This window comes from Dermatophagoides pteronyssinus, unplaced genomic scaffold, assembly GCF_027571235.1.
Source record: "Dermatophagoides pteronyssinus isolate colony J.1.1.1.1 unplaced genomic scaffold, Derpt_VIB-CSIC_2022.12 sq0074, whole genome shotgun sequence".
NCBI lineage: Eukaryota > Metazoa > Arthropoda > Arachnida > Sarcoptiformes > Pyroglyphidae > Dermatophagoides > Dermatophagoides pteronyssinus.
Window position 1 is genome coordinate 24,742 of NW_027461589.1, and position 15,970 is coordinate 40,711.

Genomic DNA, 15,970 nt, shown 5'->3' on the forward strand with positions numbered 1-15,970 from the left:
AAATTTGAAAAATTTCTTTTCAGCATTTTTTTTTAATATTATCATTTTGTATTGGTGAAACGATCCGAATAAATATGATGATAATGATGATGATTAAAAATGACAAAGCAAGAGAATATATATTTTTTTTTCCTATTTGTATTGTGTTTTGAGTGCAAAGAAAAAAAAACATTTCAAAATTTCATTCATTCAGGTCATCATCCAAAATAATAATAATATCATTTACATCCTGATAAACACCTTTGCATAAAGGTGTTTATTTTTTCATTATTCTCTACACACACACACACAAACAGCTGTATAATCGTCGTACCGAAACACAAACAAAACAAAAACAAATATCCAATACATATCCATTTAGATTTGCGATGAAAAAAAAGAAAGAAACAGGAAAATTCTATCAAATAACAAATGCTGATGATGATGATCGGTTGAATAAATTCATTGAAAAGAAGGAGATTGAAAAATATATTTTCCATTATTTCATCGAGATGATGAATATGGAATAGTTGGTTGGTTGATTGAATATATGTTTATTGGATTCATAATTCAAACAACCATAACAACCATAACATCATTTTTGTTCAGGTTTTGTCCAGGTTTACACAATCTAAATTTCATCAATCATAACACCATATTGATGATGATGCTAACATCAACAATATTATTATTAATTCAATTATCGACATCAATTCAACAATCAATAGATTTAGTACCAAAATTAATACGTCGTCCAACACATTTAGATCATTATCTTTGTCGTCAATTACATAATGGTATTGGTTTACGTGCTATTGCTGTTACTGTATGTAGAAAAAAAATTTGTATTTTGGAAACATTTTTTCATTTCTCCCATGTTTTTCTTCTTTTTCCCCCCGAAGAATCTAAGCGGTGATGTTTGTCGAACCTATTGTCGTGTGATGGATCGTATGGGTGGAAAAATTTACTATACTGAAAATATTAGTCCAAATTTTGTTCGTTGTGGTTTATATCAAGCAAGGGTAAATTTTGTTGTTTCAAAATTATGTTTTTATTTAAAGTTTAAACAATTTTTTTTTCATTTTTCAAATAGTGTGTGGATGGACAATGTATTGGTCATAATTTTCCCGTAAATAATAATAATAATAATAATAATCAAATGATAACATCATCTGTATCGATTTTATCCGATAATAATAATCAGTTTGGTAATGATGATGGTGATAATATCAGCAACAGCGACAATAATGATGAAACAATCGATAAATCATCATCGATAGAATCGATTGATATGATGAAAAAATCATCAACAGCAACAGCAACAACAACAACAACAACAACACCATCATTATTATCATCAAAATCAATGGCCAATCATCATCAATGATAATCAAATTGAAATTCTTTGAAGGAAATTTTTTTTACAATAAGTTTTCGTTGATATAAATAAAAATGAAAATGAAAAATGACAAATGAATTTATCTTGCGATGTAATGTTTTTTACCAAACGGTACATTTTTTCACTGGATTCATACGGCTACCAATTTCACAATTATAAGCATTTGAAAAATCATATGAATTTGATAATGGTCCAAGTACGCTAAATTGAATTTTAACGAAGAAAAAAAAAAGAAAATTAATAGAAATTTACAATTTTTGCTTTCAGTGTTGATTTACCGAATAGGTCCAGGACTATGTACCGATGAACGAATCTTGTTCAATGCATCTTCAGGTCTCATCGAACCACACCAGATCTGAAAAAAAATATCAAGTAATAAAAAAAAATAATCATTATCCAAGGAAATTTCTTCTTTCTTTCTTCTTTGCTTAAATAATTTAATGATCGTTACCTGTGCATAATTTAGAAAAAAAAGCTGATCATGTGTTAGATTAAGACCGGGTAATAATGGTTCAACATTATTTTGTTTTTCCCATTTTTTAAATGCACGATATGCCTGTTTTAGGCCACCATTATCGGCAATATTTTCACCTATAAAAAAAAATTCAATTCGGAAATTGATCGAAGAGAGAGAGAGAAAAAAAAAGTTTAATCAAAAGTTTTTTGTTTTTCCATAATAAAAAAAAACAGCTACTATACCTTGTGTCATACGACCATTAACATTAGCATTAATATCTTCTAAAACATAACTTGAATATTGATCAATAATACATTGTGCACGTTCACGAAAACGTTTGATTGTTTGATTATTCCACCATTGTTTCATATTACCATTTTTATCAAATTGTCGACCACGATCATCAAAACCATGTGTTATTTCATGACCAATTACAACACCGATACCACCATAATTTAATGATCTTTTTTTTATTATTATTTTTTTGTTTGGTTCAATCAAAAAAACAAAAACAAAATGAATTAATGAATTGAAAAACGAAAAAAGAAAAAAAGTTTCGATAAAACGAAATTCGATTGAATAATAAATTGAAAAAAAAACGAAGAACGAAACGAAGAAACAAAAACTCACTTGGGAAAATAATGTGAATAGAATAATGGTTGTAATATACCAGCAGGAAATACAATATCATTTTTATTTGGACTATAAAATGCATTTACAACAGCCGGATCAGTTGTCCAACTATCTTTATCAACCGATGTACCTAATTTTATTAGATTTTTATATGCCTCAAAGCGAAATACATTTAAAATGTTTTGTAAAAATTTATCTTCATGTATTTCAAGCTATTTGCCAAAAGAATAATGAAAGAAAAGAATTTTCGAGTAAAAAAAACAGCAACATAAACAATTTTTGTTGTTAACTTACAAAATTATATTCCTTTGATAATTCAATTGGATTTGTTAATAATTCTGGATAACCAATACGTTCATTAATAGCATCAGCTTTTTCTTTTGCTACTTGCCGTGTTTCATTATCCATCCAATCATTAAAATTTAATAATTCATTAAATGCTACACGTATATTATGTATCATTTCGATAGCAATTTCTTTACTTTTTGGATCAAAATTATCACGTATAAATAATGCACCAACAGCCATACCCATTTTTTTATTTACTAATTCAACGCATTGACTCCAACGTGTACGATCAGCAGATATTCCTTGAATTGATTAATTGAATTGACAAGAATGATGTGTTTTTAAGAAAGTTTCAAGTTAATTACATCACACAGAGAGAGAGAGAGAGAGAGAGAGAGAGAGAGAGAGAGAGAGAAAGAGAGAGACACTTACCAAATAAAATTTTACGAAATTTTGCACGTTTCAAACCAAATTCATTATCCAAAAATGGTAATATACTTTTCATTAAACGCCAAATAGCATAATTATAAATAATACGACGATCATCATTCATAATCTGTTTGATTAGTTTACCCATTTGTTGATAATAATCTAATGAATATATAACAATTTCTTCATTATTTTCATCAATCGATATTGGCATAAAATTTTTTAAATAACCAATCCAATCAAATTCTGGTACTAATTGTTTTAATTGTTTGATTGTTTTTTTATTATAAATTGCGCTAGTATCATGACGATCAGCTTCAGGCATTGATGCCTATTTTTTTTTGGAAAAAAAATTTAATTTAATTTAATTAATTTTACAACAAAACAAAATTGATTAATACACCACAAAACTTACATTGGCCAATTGTGTTTCAAATTCTAAAACTTTCGACATTTCCACCGTAGCATAATCACGATCAGCACCCAATAATTCAGCAATATCGATCATCAGTTCTAGATAGGCATCTTTTTCTTTATTTGGATTTTCTTTTAGAAAATATTCTCGACTTGGCAAGCCAAGACTTGTTTGATCAAATTGTATAATATTTAATGATGAATTTCTATCATCCGGACCAATATATTGTTCAACAATAATTGGTTGATTATAATCACCACGTAATTTTCCCAATAAATTTTCCAATGTTAATTCCATATATTGATCATTTGTTGTCATTGTTTTTGCTGATGATGATGATGATGATGATGATTTGGATAATAATGATGCTGGTGATGAAGATGCGGATGATGAGGACGATGATGATGTGGATGATGATGCTAGCAATACAGATTTTGTTTGCACGGTCATCAACGATATTGTTGTTTTTTTCAAACGTTTTTCATTCCAATTACGATCCAATACTGGCCATCCACCTACATCTTGTAATGTATCCAATATTGGTTGTACGGCTATTTTATTAATTTTTTCTATTCAAAACAAACAAACAAAACAAAACAAAATCATCAATAATCATTAATTCTGAAATTCAGAAAGCAGAAAAGAAGAAAAAAGTAACGAAAAAAGATTATCCGAATTAAAATAGGTTTATTTTCTTTCCAGAATTGACAGAGAATATGCTGGAAAGATTAAGATTGTTGTTTTTGTTTGGTTCTTTTTTTCATTCATTAAGAAGTAACAAATTAAGGATTTTCCTAACGGAGAGAAGGGAAAAAAATCGAATCAAATCAATCAATAAGAAAGTTTTTGTTTTCTCTGATTGAAATCCTATCTAAATCCCGAATCAAAACAAATCAAAAAAAAAAAAAAAAAAGAGATTGATGACCACAGTGACTACAATCAGTACAATCAACTTTTGTCCCAAAGTTCAGTTTTTTTTCTCTCTCTCTCTCTCTCTCCGTATGTAATTATTTAGATTCATATTAAGATTCTTGTAAATTTGTCGGAGAAAAAAAAACAGAAAAACAATCGAAACAAACGAAAGGTTAATGAAATCAACAAACAAAATTTTGTTTCGTATTTACTTACGTATATTCATACAAGATTGATAGAAACGTTTTGCTTTCAATGTTGCACTATTATCAGCACTGTTTGGCACTTGTTCCAATAAATCTAGTTGCCCAAAAGGTGAAAAACACATGAAAAAATGAAAAATTTTTGGAGAAAAAAAATCAAATATTGAAATGAATGAAAAGAAGAAGAAAAAAGAATGAAAAGATTTTCACCTTTAAGTATAATTTGTAAATCATCAGCCATCACTTCAAATGTACTCAAACTAGAACGATCTTCAGGTATAATATGTTTTTTAACCCAATTACCGCAGGCAAATTGAAAAAAATCTTCACATGGATCGGCATTCAAATCCATTGCACTTAATAATGATGCAGCTAATTTGAATTTCGTTGGAAATTGAAATTGAATTCAAATTAAATGAATGAAAATGAAACAAAAACAAAAACAAAACAAAACAAACAAAGAATGAAAAAATTTCATTCATTCATTTGAATCAAAAAACAAAAACAAAAAACAAATAATGAAAAGGAAAAAAACATACATGTTTTCACACATTCCATCGATGTACAGACTTGTATTTCATTAGCTATAGTCAATTGTAAAATGAAAAATTTTTTTACAGAATTTAAAAAAAAAAATATTTTCAATGAAATAAAATACTTACAATTACCATATAGATATGGAATATAAATATAAGCTAATAAAATAAATAATAATAATAATAATAATGATAATAATAAAAATTTTTCCAAACTAGTACGATAATGCCATGAAAGACAATTAGTTGAAGGGCTTTTAAATTGTATTTGAAAATTTTTTCCAATACTAATTATTGTATCTTTACGGCCAGTTGTTGCAAAATAATGTTGTTGTAAATGATAATGTTCTTCTTCACCAATATATGATGAACGATGATTAGTCATTGATGATATTGTTGAACCACGTGTTGTTTTTAATGCACTATTTAATAAACGATTACCACCAACGATATTATCACTACCACCACCACCACCACCACCCGAACCACAACTACCGATTGTATCCATATTATTATTATTATTATTATTTATCAATGGATTTGCTGTATTATTTGAATATTCATAAACAGATAATTGATTTGTTGACCAATTATCATTTAAATGTTGTTGATTATGATTTTTATTATGATGTTGATGATGATGATGATGATGTTTTGAATGATGATTATTATTATTATTTATATTCGATGTTGATGATAATAAGGATTGTTTTTTGATACCTGATTCAAAGAAAGTTTGGAAATGTTTTGGAAAAAAATGTTTTTTTTCATTCGAAAAAATTGCTAGGAAATTAAAGATTTCAAAATAATAAGACCTTACCATTATTTGTTGTCATTATGAATGGATTTGATGAACCTTTACGTAAAAATTGTAATTGTAAATCAGGTAATGTTAATGATGATGCTTTTTCACGTATTATTGGATTAAATTCTTCATTTGTTGTTATTGATATATCTGATTCGGGTGTCATTGCCATTGTTGTTGTTGTTGTTGTTGTTGTCGTTTGTTGTTGTTGATTTGTATTATTCAATAATGATGTTATTGTTGTTGTTGCTGCTAAAACATTTAATTTAACAGGATTAATTTGAAAAAAGGGAATCACATAAGGAAGGAATTACATACGATGTTTCGGTTGCTGCTGTTTACTACCGGTTGTATTAAGGAATGAATCTCTCTTTGTTTTTGTTTGTTTAATTGAAAAAAACAAAGTAAGAAAATTTATGGAAACATTAAGAAATTTCTGGGAAATTTACCATCGATGTTGGTATACCAATCGTTGAATTAGGTCGCTTAATAATATGTGGTTCTTGAAACATAATTGTTGATGATTTACGTGATGTACGACCACCACCACCACCGCTACAACCACCACCACTTGATGATAAATTTGATCGACGATAATTACCGGATAAACTATTATTACCATTATAGGAATTTTTTGTTGAATTTTTTGCACTATTTGCACGTGTTATTGTTAATTTATTTGTTGGTGTTTTTATCATGAATGATGATTGTTCATCAACATTATTATTATTATTATTAACAATCGATATTGAACCACAATCGGATGAGCCACAATCATCATTACCATCATCATTTGTTGAATGATTATATCGACGATGTTTTTGTTGTTGTTGTCGTTGTTGTTGTTGATGATTATTATCATCAACATCATCAACAATACTATCCGGTGGTGATGAACCAGTTATATTAACATTAATTAATTGATAATCAAATGATGGAATTGGATTCTGTGATGATGATGATGCGGTTGATGGCTGTTTTCGATTCGATTCGGTTTGAGTTTGCGCCATGTTTTTTTCAATAAATTCTATAAGAAATTTTTAAAAAATTTTAAAATGAAAAATATTTCGACAAACAAACAAACAAACAAAAATGTGAACCAAGGAATCGAGATTTGCAAACAAAACAAAACAAAAAAAAACTGAAAAGATTTTCACTTTCTTTTGATTAAAAATTTAAACAAAACAAAGCAAAAAAAAATTTTTTAAATTCTTTTTGGAATTTCAAATGAAATTCTTTTGCCTGCAAAAAACACAAACAAAATCAGTGAAAACACAACGAAAAAAAAAATAAATTCAACCATGATTTCAACGATAACGAATCAACTAAAACTCTAATACTCATGTATTATTCAACAGTTTAAAACATTTTTCGAAATAAACAAAAAAAAAGATGAAAAAAAATGTGGATGCAAACAAATAAAATGAATTCTGGAATTCTTTTCTCTCTCTCTCTCCCTCCCTGCTCAAGCGTTCTGTCTGTTTGTATTGTGTTAATATTCATTTTTTATTATTAATATCCAGTGTGCCAAACCAGAACAAAAGTGTTCCAGGATCATTGTGTGTGTGCTTAGGCTCAGAAAGCCAGAAATGAAAAATAATAATAAAAATAAGATGTTATTATTGGTTTTCGTTTGGCCAAAAAAAATTCAATATTTTCAAAAATATGATGATGGTGGTCATATGATAATCATTTTTTTTGTTTTGAAGGAGAGGGGGGGGTTGATTTCATATGAATTTCAAATGTTCTTTTGTTGTTGTTGTTGTTGGAACGATTGGTTCCAGGCGAAAAAAACAAAATCAATGAATACACAGGGTTTATGGTTGATGATTCGAGTATGTGGTTTGATGTTGATGAATGGATTCTTGAGAAATAAATCTTAGCTTTTTTTGTTTTTCAATCACATTTCAAGTGAAACAAAAATAATACTTGAATTGGCATTTTTGCATTTTCAATTCTTTTGTATTTGATTTGATGGTCAGAAAAACAAAATTTCTGGGAACTTTTTCTTTCCCGGGAACATTTCAATCATCATTCGTCCCATATGGAACATAAAAATCATCAACATCATGATGATGATGATGATAATTCGTCATTTTTAATTAAATTAAATTTTTAAGGAGAAAAATAATCATTAGGGAAAAATAATTTCTGGAAAATTTCTCTGGAAAAAAACAGACAAAAAATCATCATCATCATAATTATGAATTTAAAAAATTAATTGAAAATTACTTTCATCATCATCATTGGATTTTTTGTTTTTTTTTTGAATATTAACCCGTCGTTATAATTTGGATAGAAAAAGAAGAAAATTTTTGTTTTAGTTTTGACTTTTTCCAAGGAAATTTCTCTCTTGATTTTTTGTTTTGTGAATATCCAGATATTTCATATTGTTTGACTGTTTTAACAAATCAAAATCTTTTCGATAATTTTCTTGTTTCATTCTAAATCATTTTGCCTATAAGAAATTTGAATCCTGGGATTTTTTTTCGTAATCGAAAGAAATAATAAGCCAAAAAAAAAAAATCCTCGTGATTCTTATCGAAAAGAAAAGAAAATCAAGAATTTTCCGGAAAATTTACCGAAAAAATTTCCATTTTTTTAGTCAAAAAACCAAAATGCTAAAATCATAATGTCAATCCGACAATCAAATAAAATAATTAATAACTTTTTGTTGTTGTTTTTTTAAAAGCAACAACAACAAAAACAACAACAACAATCGGTTCCGATTGTCATCATTATTCCAAAGAATCAAAATTTAATCTTCTTTTTCTATTTTTTTGCATTTTTCGTTTCCGATTCGGGAAATTTTCCGGAAAATTCATTCATTCATTATGCTATCGGTTTTATTCTGTTTTTTGTTTTTTGAAAATCAAAAAAAAAAACAAAAACAAAAAAATCGGAATTATCAAGAATCGGAATTACGTTACGAAGAATATTCTATGATGATTGTAACAGCAGCAATGCGTGTAATAAATCAACAACAACAACAAAAAGTTTGAAAAAAAATCAAAATTCAGGTTAATTTCAATCAATTCAGTCAAGTCAACGAGAAAAAAGATTTTATGGTTGTTTTTTGTGACATATTTTATTGTTGTTGTTGTTGCTGTCATCAGATAAAAAAGAGAACAGTGGTAGATATTTTTGATGGGAGCCATAAATTATAATTCTGTTTGTTTGCTTGTTTGCTTTGCTTGTTCGCTTTGATTTTTTTCAAATTGTTTTTGCGTTTGAATCGATAATTTCTGGTGAAAAACAACCAAGAACAATGCATGAAATTACCTGTCGAATTGGGCAAACAAAAACAAACTTGATGCTAACCAAGACAAAACGAAACAAAGAAAAAAATGAAAATTTGAAATTAAATTAACGAGCGAGAGAAAGAGAAAAACCCAGAATTTTCAAAGAATTTTCAACGAAAACCCAGAATAGTCATTAGAATAGTCATTATTATTATCAAGATAAATGCATCATCAAGAAAGAAGAAGGAGAAAAAAAATTAAATTACTGAATTTGAAAACGAAAAACAAAAATAATAATCATCATAATCATCGTACAGCTGGGCCCATTAAATGATCTTCGAATAAGAAAATGAAACCAGATTCTATTCAAGAATTTCTGGGCCAGATACCAGAATGAGAATTCAGTTCAGTTTTTCTTTTTCTTCTGGGTTTAATTTGCAGGATAAATGAATGAATGGAAAAAATTTTGTTATTTTTGTGTACAGAATTTTCTTCTTTTCTCTTATTGTGTGACAAATATTGTTTAGACAATAGATACTGTTGATGATGATTATGAAAATGAATAGAATATTCTTTCAAACTTACCTTTTTCTTGGTTTAATGTTTTTCGTTTGTCGAATTCGGATTCTTTTTCAAATTGCTGATGTTGTGGAATGTTTTTTAGAAAGAATTTTGTTTTTTTGTTTTTTTTTTTGAAACGCACAAACACCTAGAAAACGATTTCAAGACGTGATGATGATGATGATTATTGTTGAAGGAAAAATAAAATCAAAATGAAAATACAAAATTAAAGAATTGAAAAAAAATTCTTGGATTTGTTTCATTCACATTCGGAATCCTAGAATTCGATTCGCGCATGTGCAATGTGGACATTTTTTGTTTTTTTTGTTTCGATTCTGTGACCACCAATCATGTTGATTGGTCTGTCTGTTTTTCTTTTCGTTTTGAAAAAAAATTCATAAATTCTGTTACTGGTAAAACCTTAATGAATTCTGCATGTCCCGAAAATGTTTTCCGAAAAGATTCTCATTAAAAAAACAAAAAAAAAAAAAAAAAAATCCATATTTTCAAAGCAAACAAAATTTCGATTTTCATCAAGTAAACGTCCCCTCCCCCATAAACTCCACAAAAACCACACATCCACCCACCAATCATCATTATTATTTTTATTTTATTGCCTGCCCACCATTACTACCATCGTGACACTACTGGCTGGTACTATTTCTTAATTGAAAACACAAAAAAAAACAAGAAATTGAAAATTTCATCTTTTCTTTTTCGGGCCTAGGAACAAACTAATCATCATCATCATCTGAATTGAAACAAACTTTAACTTGGAGATGATAACGATCATAATGATGATGAACATGAACGGAGAGGAGAAAAAACTATGTAACTAATTTTTTTTTCGTTTTTCGTTTTTTCGTTTTTGTCGGTAATTAATGAACCAAAACGTTTGTGGTCCATTTTTGGTTTGGTTTGGCTCGTCGTTGCTATAAATTTTTTCTGTCGAAAATTTGAAATGAATCTTCGAAAGAAAGAAGAAATTGAAAAGAAAGAAAGAAATTAATTATTTGTAAAAAAAAACAAATGAATGAAGCAAATGAACCGAAAAACATAAAACAAAAACAAAAAAAAAACTGAAATATGAAAATTGAAAACGAGAATCGAACGGAAAAAAGAAAATCTCGGAAACTAAATTCTCAATTAATTAACCAAGTTACAGAAAGATTCGTTTTTTTCTTCTTTGTTTTCATTTTGGATTCTGCTAATTTTTTTCTTGATGAAAATACCGGATATAAAGAAATGACAATTCGAATGTCTATTGTTTTGTTGTTGTTGTTGTTGAAGTCAATTGATAGATTGTTGGGTTTTTTTTCAAAATGAAATAAATTCACTGGAAAATCTGTTTCTTTTTAAAAAAATTTTCAATTTTCAGAAACGGAAATACACTGTGAAAATTATAATGTGCAAAACAAAAACAATAAAAACAAAAATCCAACCTGCTGCAGTGATGGTGATGAAAATCGATACTATCGATTGTCACTGCTGTTTGTTTGTTTGTGTTTGACAATCGAGTATATTTCACATTGTAATTTGGTTGCAAAAAAAAAGTTTTCAAAGTTTTTTTTTGTATTTGAAAATTGAAGAAAAACAAAACAAAATTCATTTTCAAAATAATCAATGGCAAATAAAACTGTTAAAGATGCTATAACCGTACATGGAACAAATCCACAATATTTAATTGAAAAAATTATTCGTACTCGGATCTATGAATGTCGTTATTGGAAAGAAGAATGTTTTGGTTTAACAGGTTTGTTAATTTGTTTTTTGTGTTTGTTTGTTTGTTTAGATGCTTTTCCCATTAACGATTTTTTCTTTCCCATTCAATTCATAGCTGAACTTGTTGTTGATAAAGGAACTGAATTACGTTATATTGGTGGATCATATGGTGGTAACATTAAAACCACACCGTTTTTATGTTTAACATTAAAATTATTACAGATACAGCCTGAAAAAGATATTATCATTGAATTTATACGGCAAGAAAATTTTAAATATGTTCGTGCGTTAGGTGCATTTTATCTACGTTTAATTGGAAATTCATTAGATATTTATAAATATCTTGAACCATTATATAATGATTATCGAAAATTACGTCGTATGACTAAAATGGGCAGTAAGTAATTGTTTTATAATTATAATCTTTATTCATATTTTTTAATTTAAAATTACAATTTTAATCTTTTGTAAACAAAACAAAATTCATTTAGCATTCGATATTGTTTATATGGATGAATTTATTGATCTACTTCTTCGTGAAGATCGTGTATTCGATATTATATTACCACGTTTAACTAAACGTTTTGTACATGAAGAAAATGGTGAACTAACTAAACGTATTAGTTTGATTGAAGAGGATTTAGATCTTGATGCCAATAATGATGATGATGATGACAAAAATGATTCGGATAAAAACGCATCGCTCGATTCGGATGATGATGATCGTAATCGTAAAAAAAGACGATCACGAACACCTGAAAGGTATCGTTCGCATCATGACGATGATGATGATCGTCGTCGGCGACGAAATCATCATCAATCATCACCTTCAACAAGCTCTCATAGACGTTATAACGATGACAATGTTGATCGTCATCATCATCAGCGTTCTCGACGACAACGATCATCATCACGTGAACGTAGACATCATGATCATCGTCGATCTCGTACACCTGAAAAATCCTCCAATCGCCAACGTGATCATCGTAAAGATAAAAGAAAAGATAATGAACAAACAGAAAAATCTAAAGAACCAAAAAATGAAACAGATGAAATTGCCGAAATGAATGCATTACGTGCTAAATTAGGATTAAAACCTTTAAGACCATAAATTATAAAAATCATATTTTTTTTTTGTTTTGTACAAATTTTATTTATACATTTTCACACAATCATATCAACAAACAATAACGATAATAATAATAATGAATTATATTTGAAAATCACCGATAGCCGATGATGATGATGATGATTCAGTGGTTGTTGTTGTCGATGTTGTTGATGTTAATGATGGTGATAAATCATTCGGTGGTGTTTCCAATTGTTTTAATTGACGAAATAATGTTGATGCATCACGTATCTGTGAAAATTCAATACAAAATGCTTGTATTTCAAAAAATATTTTTCTTATATCAATAATATCTTTTCGTATTAATGCTGTTAAAAATACACATACTAAACGTACTAAACGATTCTGTTGATAACGATCTTTAATATTTTCACATGTACGTATACAATTTGTTATATAACGATATATAAATTCTTCCGGTAATAATAGCTGTGTGGATAATTTATTAACAACTTCGATTGAATGTAATGATGTATCCATATCGACTAATGCAGCAAGATAATTACGTATTGTTGACATTGTAATAATTATTTCATTATCTTCAGTTGATGATGATGATGATTGTAATGAATTTCTTAATGATGATTGTTCAATCAATATTGGTAATAATTCATGTGCAATAATTGGATTATTTTCCACTAGGCCAGGTAAACTTTTCGGATCAACAACTGTTGCAATTGATTTTAATAACAATAATGATGCAGGTGTAGATGTAGATGATTTTATTGTTTTAAATTTTGATTGTACAGATTTTATTTCAGGCATTGTTAATGATTGTTGACATGCTTTTTTCAATAAATTTGTTATATTTTCATCATTATCATCATTAGTGTCACCATTATTTTCAATATTCGGATCCAGATTAATGATTGATTCATCAATTTTATGATTACCACCGCCGTTATTATCATCTTTATTATTATTATTGACCAGAGAAAATTGTTGCCATCGTTGATTATTATCAACAATAATATTGAATGGAAGCTATTTACATTGAAGCAAATTGATAATTTCACAAGTTAAATATATTCAAATATCAAACAACAACATACCTCGACCAAAGAATTATCAAATGATGATTGCAATGAATTCATTGAATGATTATTATTATGATTATAATAATTGACTAGATTATTATTATTTAGAAAATATTCCACATCAATATCATAGTTTGATTTAAGTAATGATTTTAATAAATTATTTATCTTTTCTTTTGGATCATCGCTATTCAGGAAAGAAAAAATATAAATTTTTGTAAATTAAAAAAAGAAAAATCATCATAAAGAAACTTACAAATCAAAATGTTCATTTTCATTTTTGATTGATGATGGAAAAAATGGAAAATAATATAAACATGATCGATTGATCATATGTCGTATGTATGAAAGAAATTCTGTTTTTGTTATCGGTTTTATTGATGAATTTTCTGCGATCGTTGTTGTTGAGGTAGAATTTTGGCCACTAAAATTGGTTGATGATGATGAACATTCGACAAATTGTTGTTGTTGTTGTTTGAAATAAATGCTTTCAAAAATTGAATGCTGTAAAAATGAGTAATTTTCACCAAAAAATTTTCTACGAAATTTTTTCATTACTGAAACCTGTTGCGGTAAAAAATCACAGCTTACAATATCCATTGGACTTAGTTTTAGAAACTAAATTAAGAAAAAATGGAAAGAAATGTGAGTAAGGTAAACAAACAAAAACAAACAAACACAAAACAAACCTCCTGCATGGACAAATCATCATTAATCAGAAAAAGACTAATGAAAAAATTCTTGGCAATAGTGGATAATTGTGGAAATTCAAATACAGTATAAATATCAACAGCAACTGGTTTTTCAAAATTATCTAGGAAAAATTTCGGTATAAATCTTGTTGTTGATGTTAATAATGGATCTTGTTGTGATAGTTGATTATGGCCATTATCATCATTATTATGAGTATTATTATTATCATTCGTTAAATCATCACCATTATTGGTTTTCATTGTTTCATTATGGTTCGATATTGTTGATGGTTGTTGTTGATTAGATATTCTTTCAATAAAATCATACATTTTAACAAAATCCGAATTTTTCAATATATTACGTATTTCAAAATGTTCACGTATTACTTTTTTTATATGTTTAGATAATACCTGTAATTTTGTTAATAATAATTGTGAATTTGTATGATAATCACAAATCAGATTTTGTTCAATTCCAGATTCAATAAAATTTTGTTGTTCCATTAATTGATCAAACCGATCGATAATATCGAAATAATTTTCAAAAAATTTTAAATAATTTTCATCCTGGAAATTTTGAAATTTTTCTTTAAAAAATTTTTGAAAATCATGTATAAATTGAAAGTAGATTGCACTACTTTTGTATGTTGATATATTCTGTTCGGGTGAGAAAACAAAGAGAAAATGAAATGGATAAACATTCGAAAGAATCAGTCAATCAACCAAAAAACAAACTAACCAAAATATCATAAATGATACCATTGAATGGATTATAAATTTTTTTTGGCCAATTATAAATATCATATAATAAATATAATGAAATAATTTTTTGTGAAAATTTTGGCAATAAAACAGTATGATGAAATAATAATTGTACAATAAAACGACCAATTTCAAATTTAAAACAATATTCTTCATCACTTTCATTGCCATTATCATTTGTTGCTGATTGTAATTGTTGTAAAAAATAACGAAATGCCTGGCCAATATAGCTGAATTGTTTGGATTGTAAATTTTCATCGGTTATAAATCTATAAATGGGAAAAAATCAAAAACTCGAAGAAAAATTCTTATAGAAACATACACAAGAATCTGTTGAAATGATTCGAACACCAAAGACATCGTCGTCGTCGTTTAGGTAGCAATTTTTTTCTTTATACAAAAAACCAATTGTTGATGAATAATGAAAGAAAAATTTCGATTCCATTTATTATTTTGGCCAAAAATAATGAATGCCAAACAAATTGGAAAATATTTTCGTTGTCGAAGCTCTTATCAGATTGGAAAATATGTTTCGATTATCATTTTTTGAATCAAAAAAAAAATTCAGCGTTTGAATAGATTCTCTGTCCCGGATGCAAACTGTTGCAAATTCAATTTAACATTGGAAAACGAAAACAACCGAAACAAAACAAAACAAAACAAAACAAAATTATCACCGTTGTTTTTCATCAAATAATATTTTCTCTCATTATCATCGAACAACCTCATCATCATCAACATCAGCAACAACAACATCAACATCATCAAT

At 27.6% G+C, this 15,970-nt stretch overlaps 4 protein-coding genes across 8 annotated transcripts; 2 read left to right on the forward strand and 2 right to left on the reverse strand.

The window, feature by feature from the left end:
* The first annotated feature begins 571 nt into the window (after positions 1-571).
* LOC113797516 (uncharacterized) lies at positions 572-1,750 on the forward strand. Of its 2 annotated transcripts, none has more exons than XM_075824355.1 (4): positions 572-805; positions 882-1,001; positions 1,073-1,574; positions 1,646-1,750. In XM_075824355.1, exons 1-3 carry the CDS (start codon positions 641-643, stop codon positions 1,364-1,366), a joined length of 579 nt encoding a protein of 192 aa, XP_075680470.1. In that variant the 5' UTR covers positions 572-640; the 3' UTR covers positions 1,367-1,574; positions 1,646-1,750. The 2 variants fall into 2 exon arrangements, with proteins under 2 accessions (XP_075680470.1, XP_075680471.1); XM_075824356.1 differs by having other exon boundaries at positions 1,664-1,750.
* LOC113797500 (neprilysin-1-like) lies at positions 1,007-11,436 on the reverse strand. Of its 4 annotated transcripts, none has more exons than XM_075824350.1 (17): positions 11,302-11,427; positions 9,884-10,007; positions 6,506-7,083; positions 6,375-6,426; positions 6,072-6,305; positions 5,378-5,971; positions 5,255-5,299; positions 4,926-5,087; positions 4,729-4,812; positions 3,601-4,169; positions 3,189-3,516; positions 2,763-3,058; positions 2,466-2,680; positions 2,078-2,298; positions 1,830-1,969; positions 1,657-1,733; positions 1,007-1,579 (listed from the first exon to the last, which is right to left on the reverse strand). In XM_075824350.1, exons 3-17 carry the CDS (start codon positions 7,064-7,066, stop codon positions 1,480-1,482), a joined length of 3,678 nt encoding a protein of 1,225 aa, XP_075680465.1. In that variant the 5' UTR covers positions 7,067-7,083; positions 9,884-10,007; positions 11,302-11,427; the 3' UTR covers positions 1,007-1,479. The 4 variants fall into 4 exon arrangements, with proteins under 4 accessions (XP_075680465.1, XP_075680464.1, XP_075680466.1 ...); XM_075824349.1 differs by having other exon boundaries at positions 6,072-6,308; XM_075824351.1 differs by lacking the exon at positions 11,302-11,427 and adding an exon at positions 11,092-11,206 and having other exon boundaries at positions 6,072-6,308.
* A 35-nt stretch (positions 11,437-11,471) lies between these two features.
* On the forward strand, positions 11,472-12,804 carry Prp38 (pre-mRNA processing factor 38). Its single transcript, XM_027347891.2, has 3 exons — positions 11,472-11,612; positions 11,697-11,978; positions 12,073-12,804. Exons 1-3 carry the CDS (start codon positions 11,483-11,485, stop codon positions 12,690-12,692), a joined length of 1,032 nt encoding a protein of 343 aa, XP_027203692.2. The 5' UTR covers positions 11,472-11,482; the 3' UTR covers positions 12,693-12,804.
* Not11 (CCR4-NOT transcription complex subunit 11) lies at positions 12,792-15,970 on the reverse strand. The gene is made up of 6 exons (XM_075824354.1): positions 15,524-15,970; positions 15,179-15,470; positions 14,437-15,096; positions 14,004-14,365; positions 13,763-13,934; positions 12,792-13,694 (listed from the first exon to the last, which is right to left on the reverse strand). Exons 1-6 carry the CDS (start codon positions 15,559-15,561, stop codon positions 12,792-12,794), a joined length of 2,427 nt encoding a protein of 808 aa, XP_075680469.1. The 5' UTR covers positions 15,562-15,970.

Excerpts from the sequence above, each read along its gene's own strand:
- Not11 (XM_075824354.1), bottom strand. The coding sequence starts at position 15,561 with ATGTCTTTGGTGTTCGAATCATTTCAACAGATTCTTGT. Across the intron at positions 13,935-14,003 it reads GAAAATGAACATTTTGATTT|CGATGATCCAAAAGAAAAGA; the intron begins GTAAGTTTCTTT and ends TTTCCTGAATAG. Across the intron at positions 13,695-13,762 it reads TTGATAATTCTTTGGTCGAG|CTTCCATTCAATATTATTGT; the intron begins GTATGTTGTTGT and ends CAATGTAAATAG.
- LOC113797516 (XM_075824355.1), top strand. The coding sequence starts at position 641 with ATGATGATGCTAACATCAACAATATTATTATTAATTCAATTATCGACA. Across the intron at positions 806-881 it reads TACGTGCTATTGCTGTTACT|AATCTAAGCGGTGATGTTTG; the intron begins GTATGTAGAAAA and ends TTCCCCCCGAAG. Across the intron at positions 1,002-1,072 it reads GTGGTTTATATCAAGCAAGG|TGTGTGGATGGACAATGTAT; the intron begins GTAAATTTTGTT and ends TTTTTCAAATAG.
- LOC113797500 (XM_027347890.2), bottom strand. The coding sequence starts at position 7,066 with ATGGCGCAAACTCAAACCGAATCGAATCGAAAACAGCCATCAACCGCA. Across the intron at positions 5,088-5,254 it reads GATGGAATGTGTGAAAACAT|CTGCATCATTATTAAGTGCA; the intron begins GTATGTTTTTTT and ends AATTCAAATTAG. Across the intron at positions 3,517-3,600 it reads TTGAAACACAATTGGCCAAT|GCATCAATGCCTGAAGCTGA; the intron begins GTAAGTTTTGTG and ends AAAAAAAAATAG.
- Prp38 (XM_027347891.2), top strand. The coding sequence starts at position 11,483 with ATGGCAAATAAAACTGTTAAAGATGCTATAACCGTACATGGAACAAAT. Across the intron at positions 11,613-11,696 it reads AGAATGTTTTGGTTTAACAG|CTGAACTTGTTGTTGATAAA; the intron begins GTTTGTTAATTT and ends TTCAATTCATAG. Across the intron at positions 11,979-12,072 it reads TCGTATGACTAAAATGGGCA|CATTCGATATTGTTTATATG; the intron begins GTAAGTAATTGT and ends AAATTCATTTAG.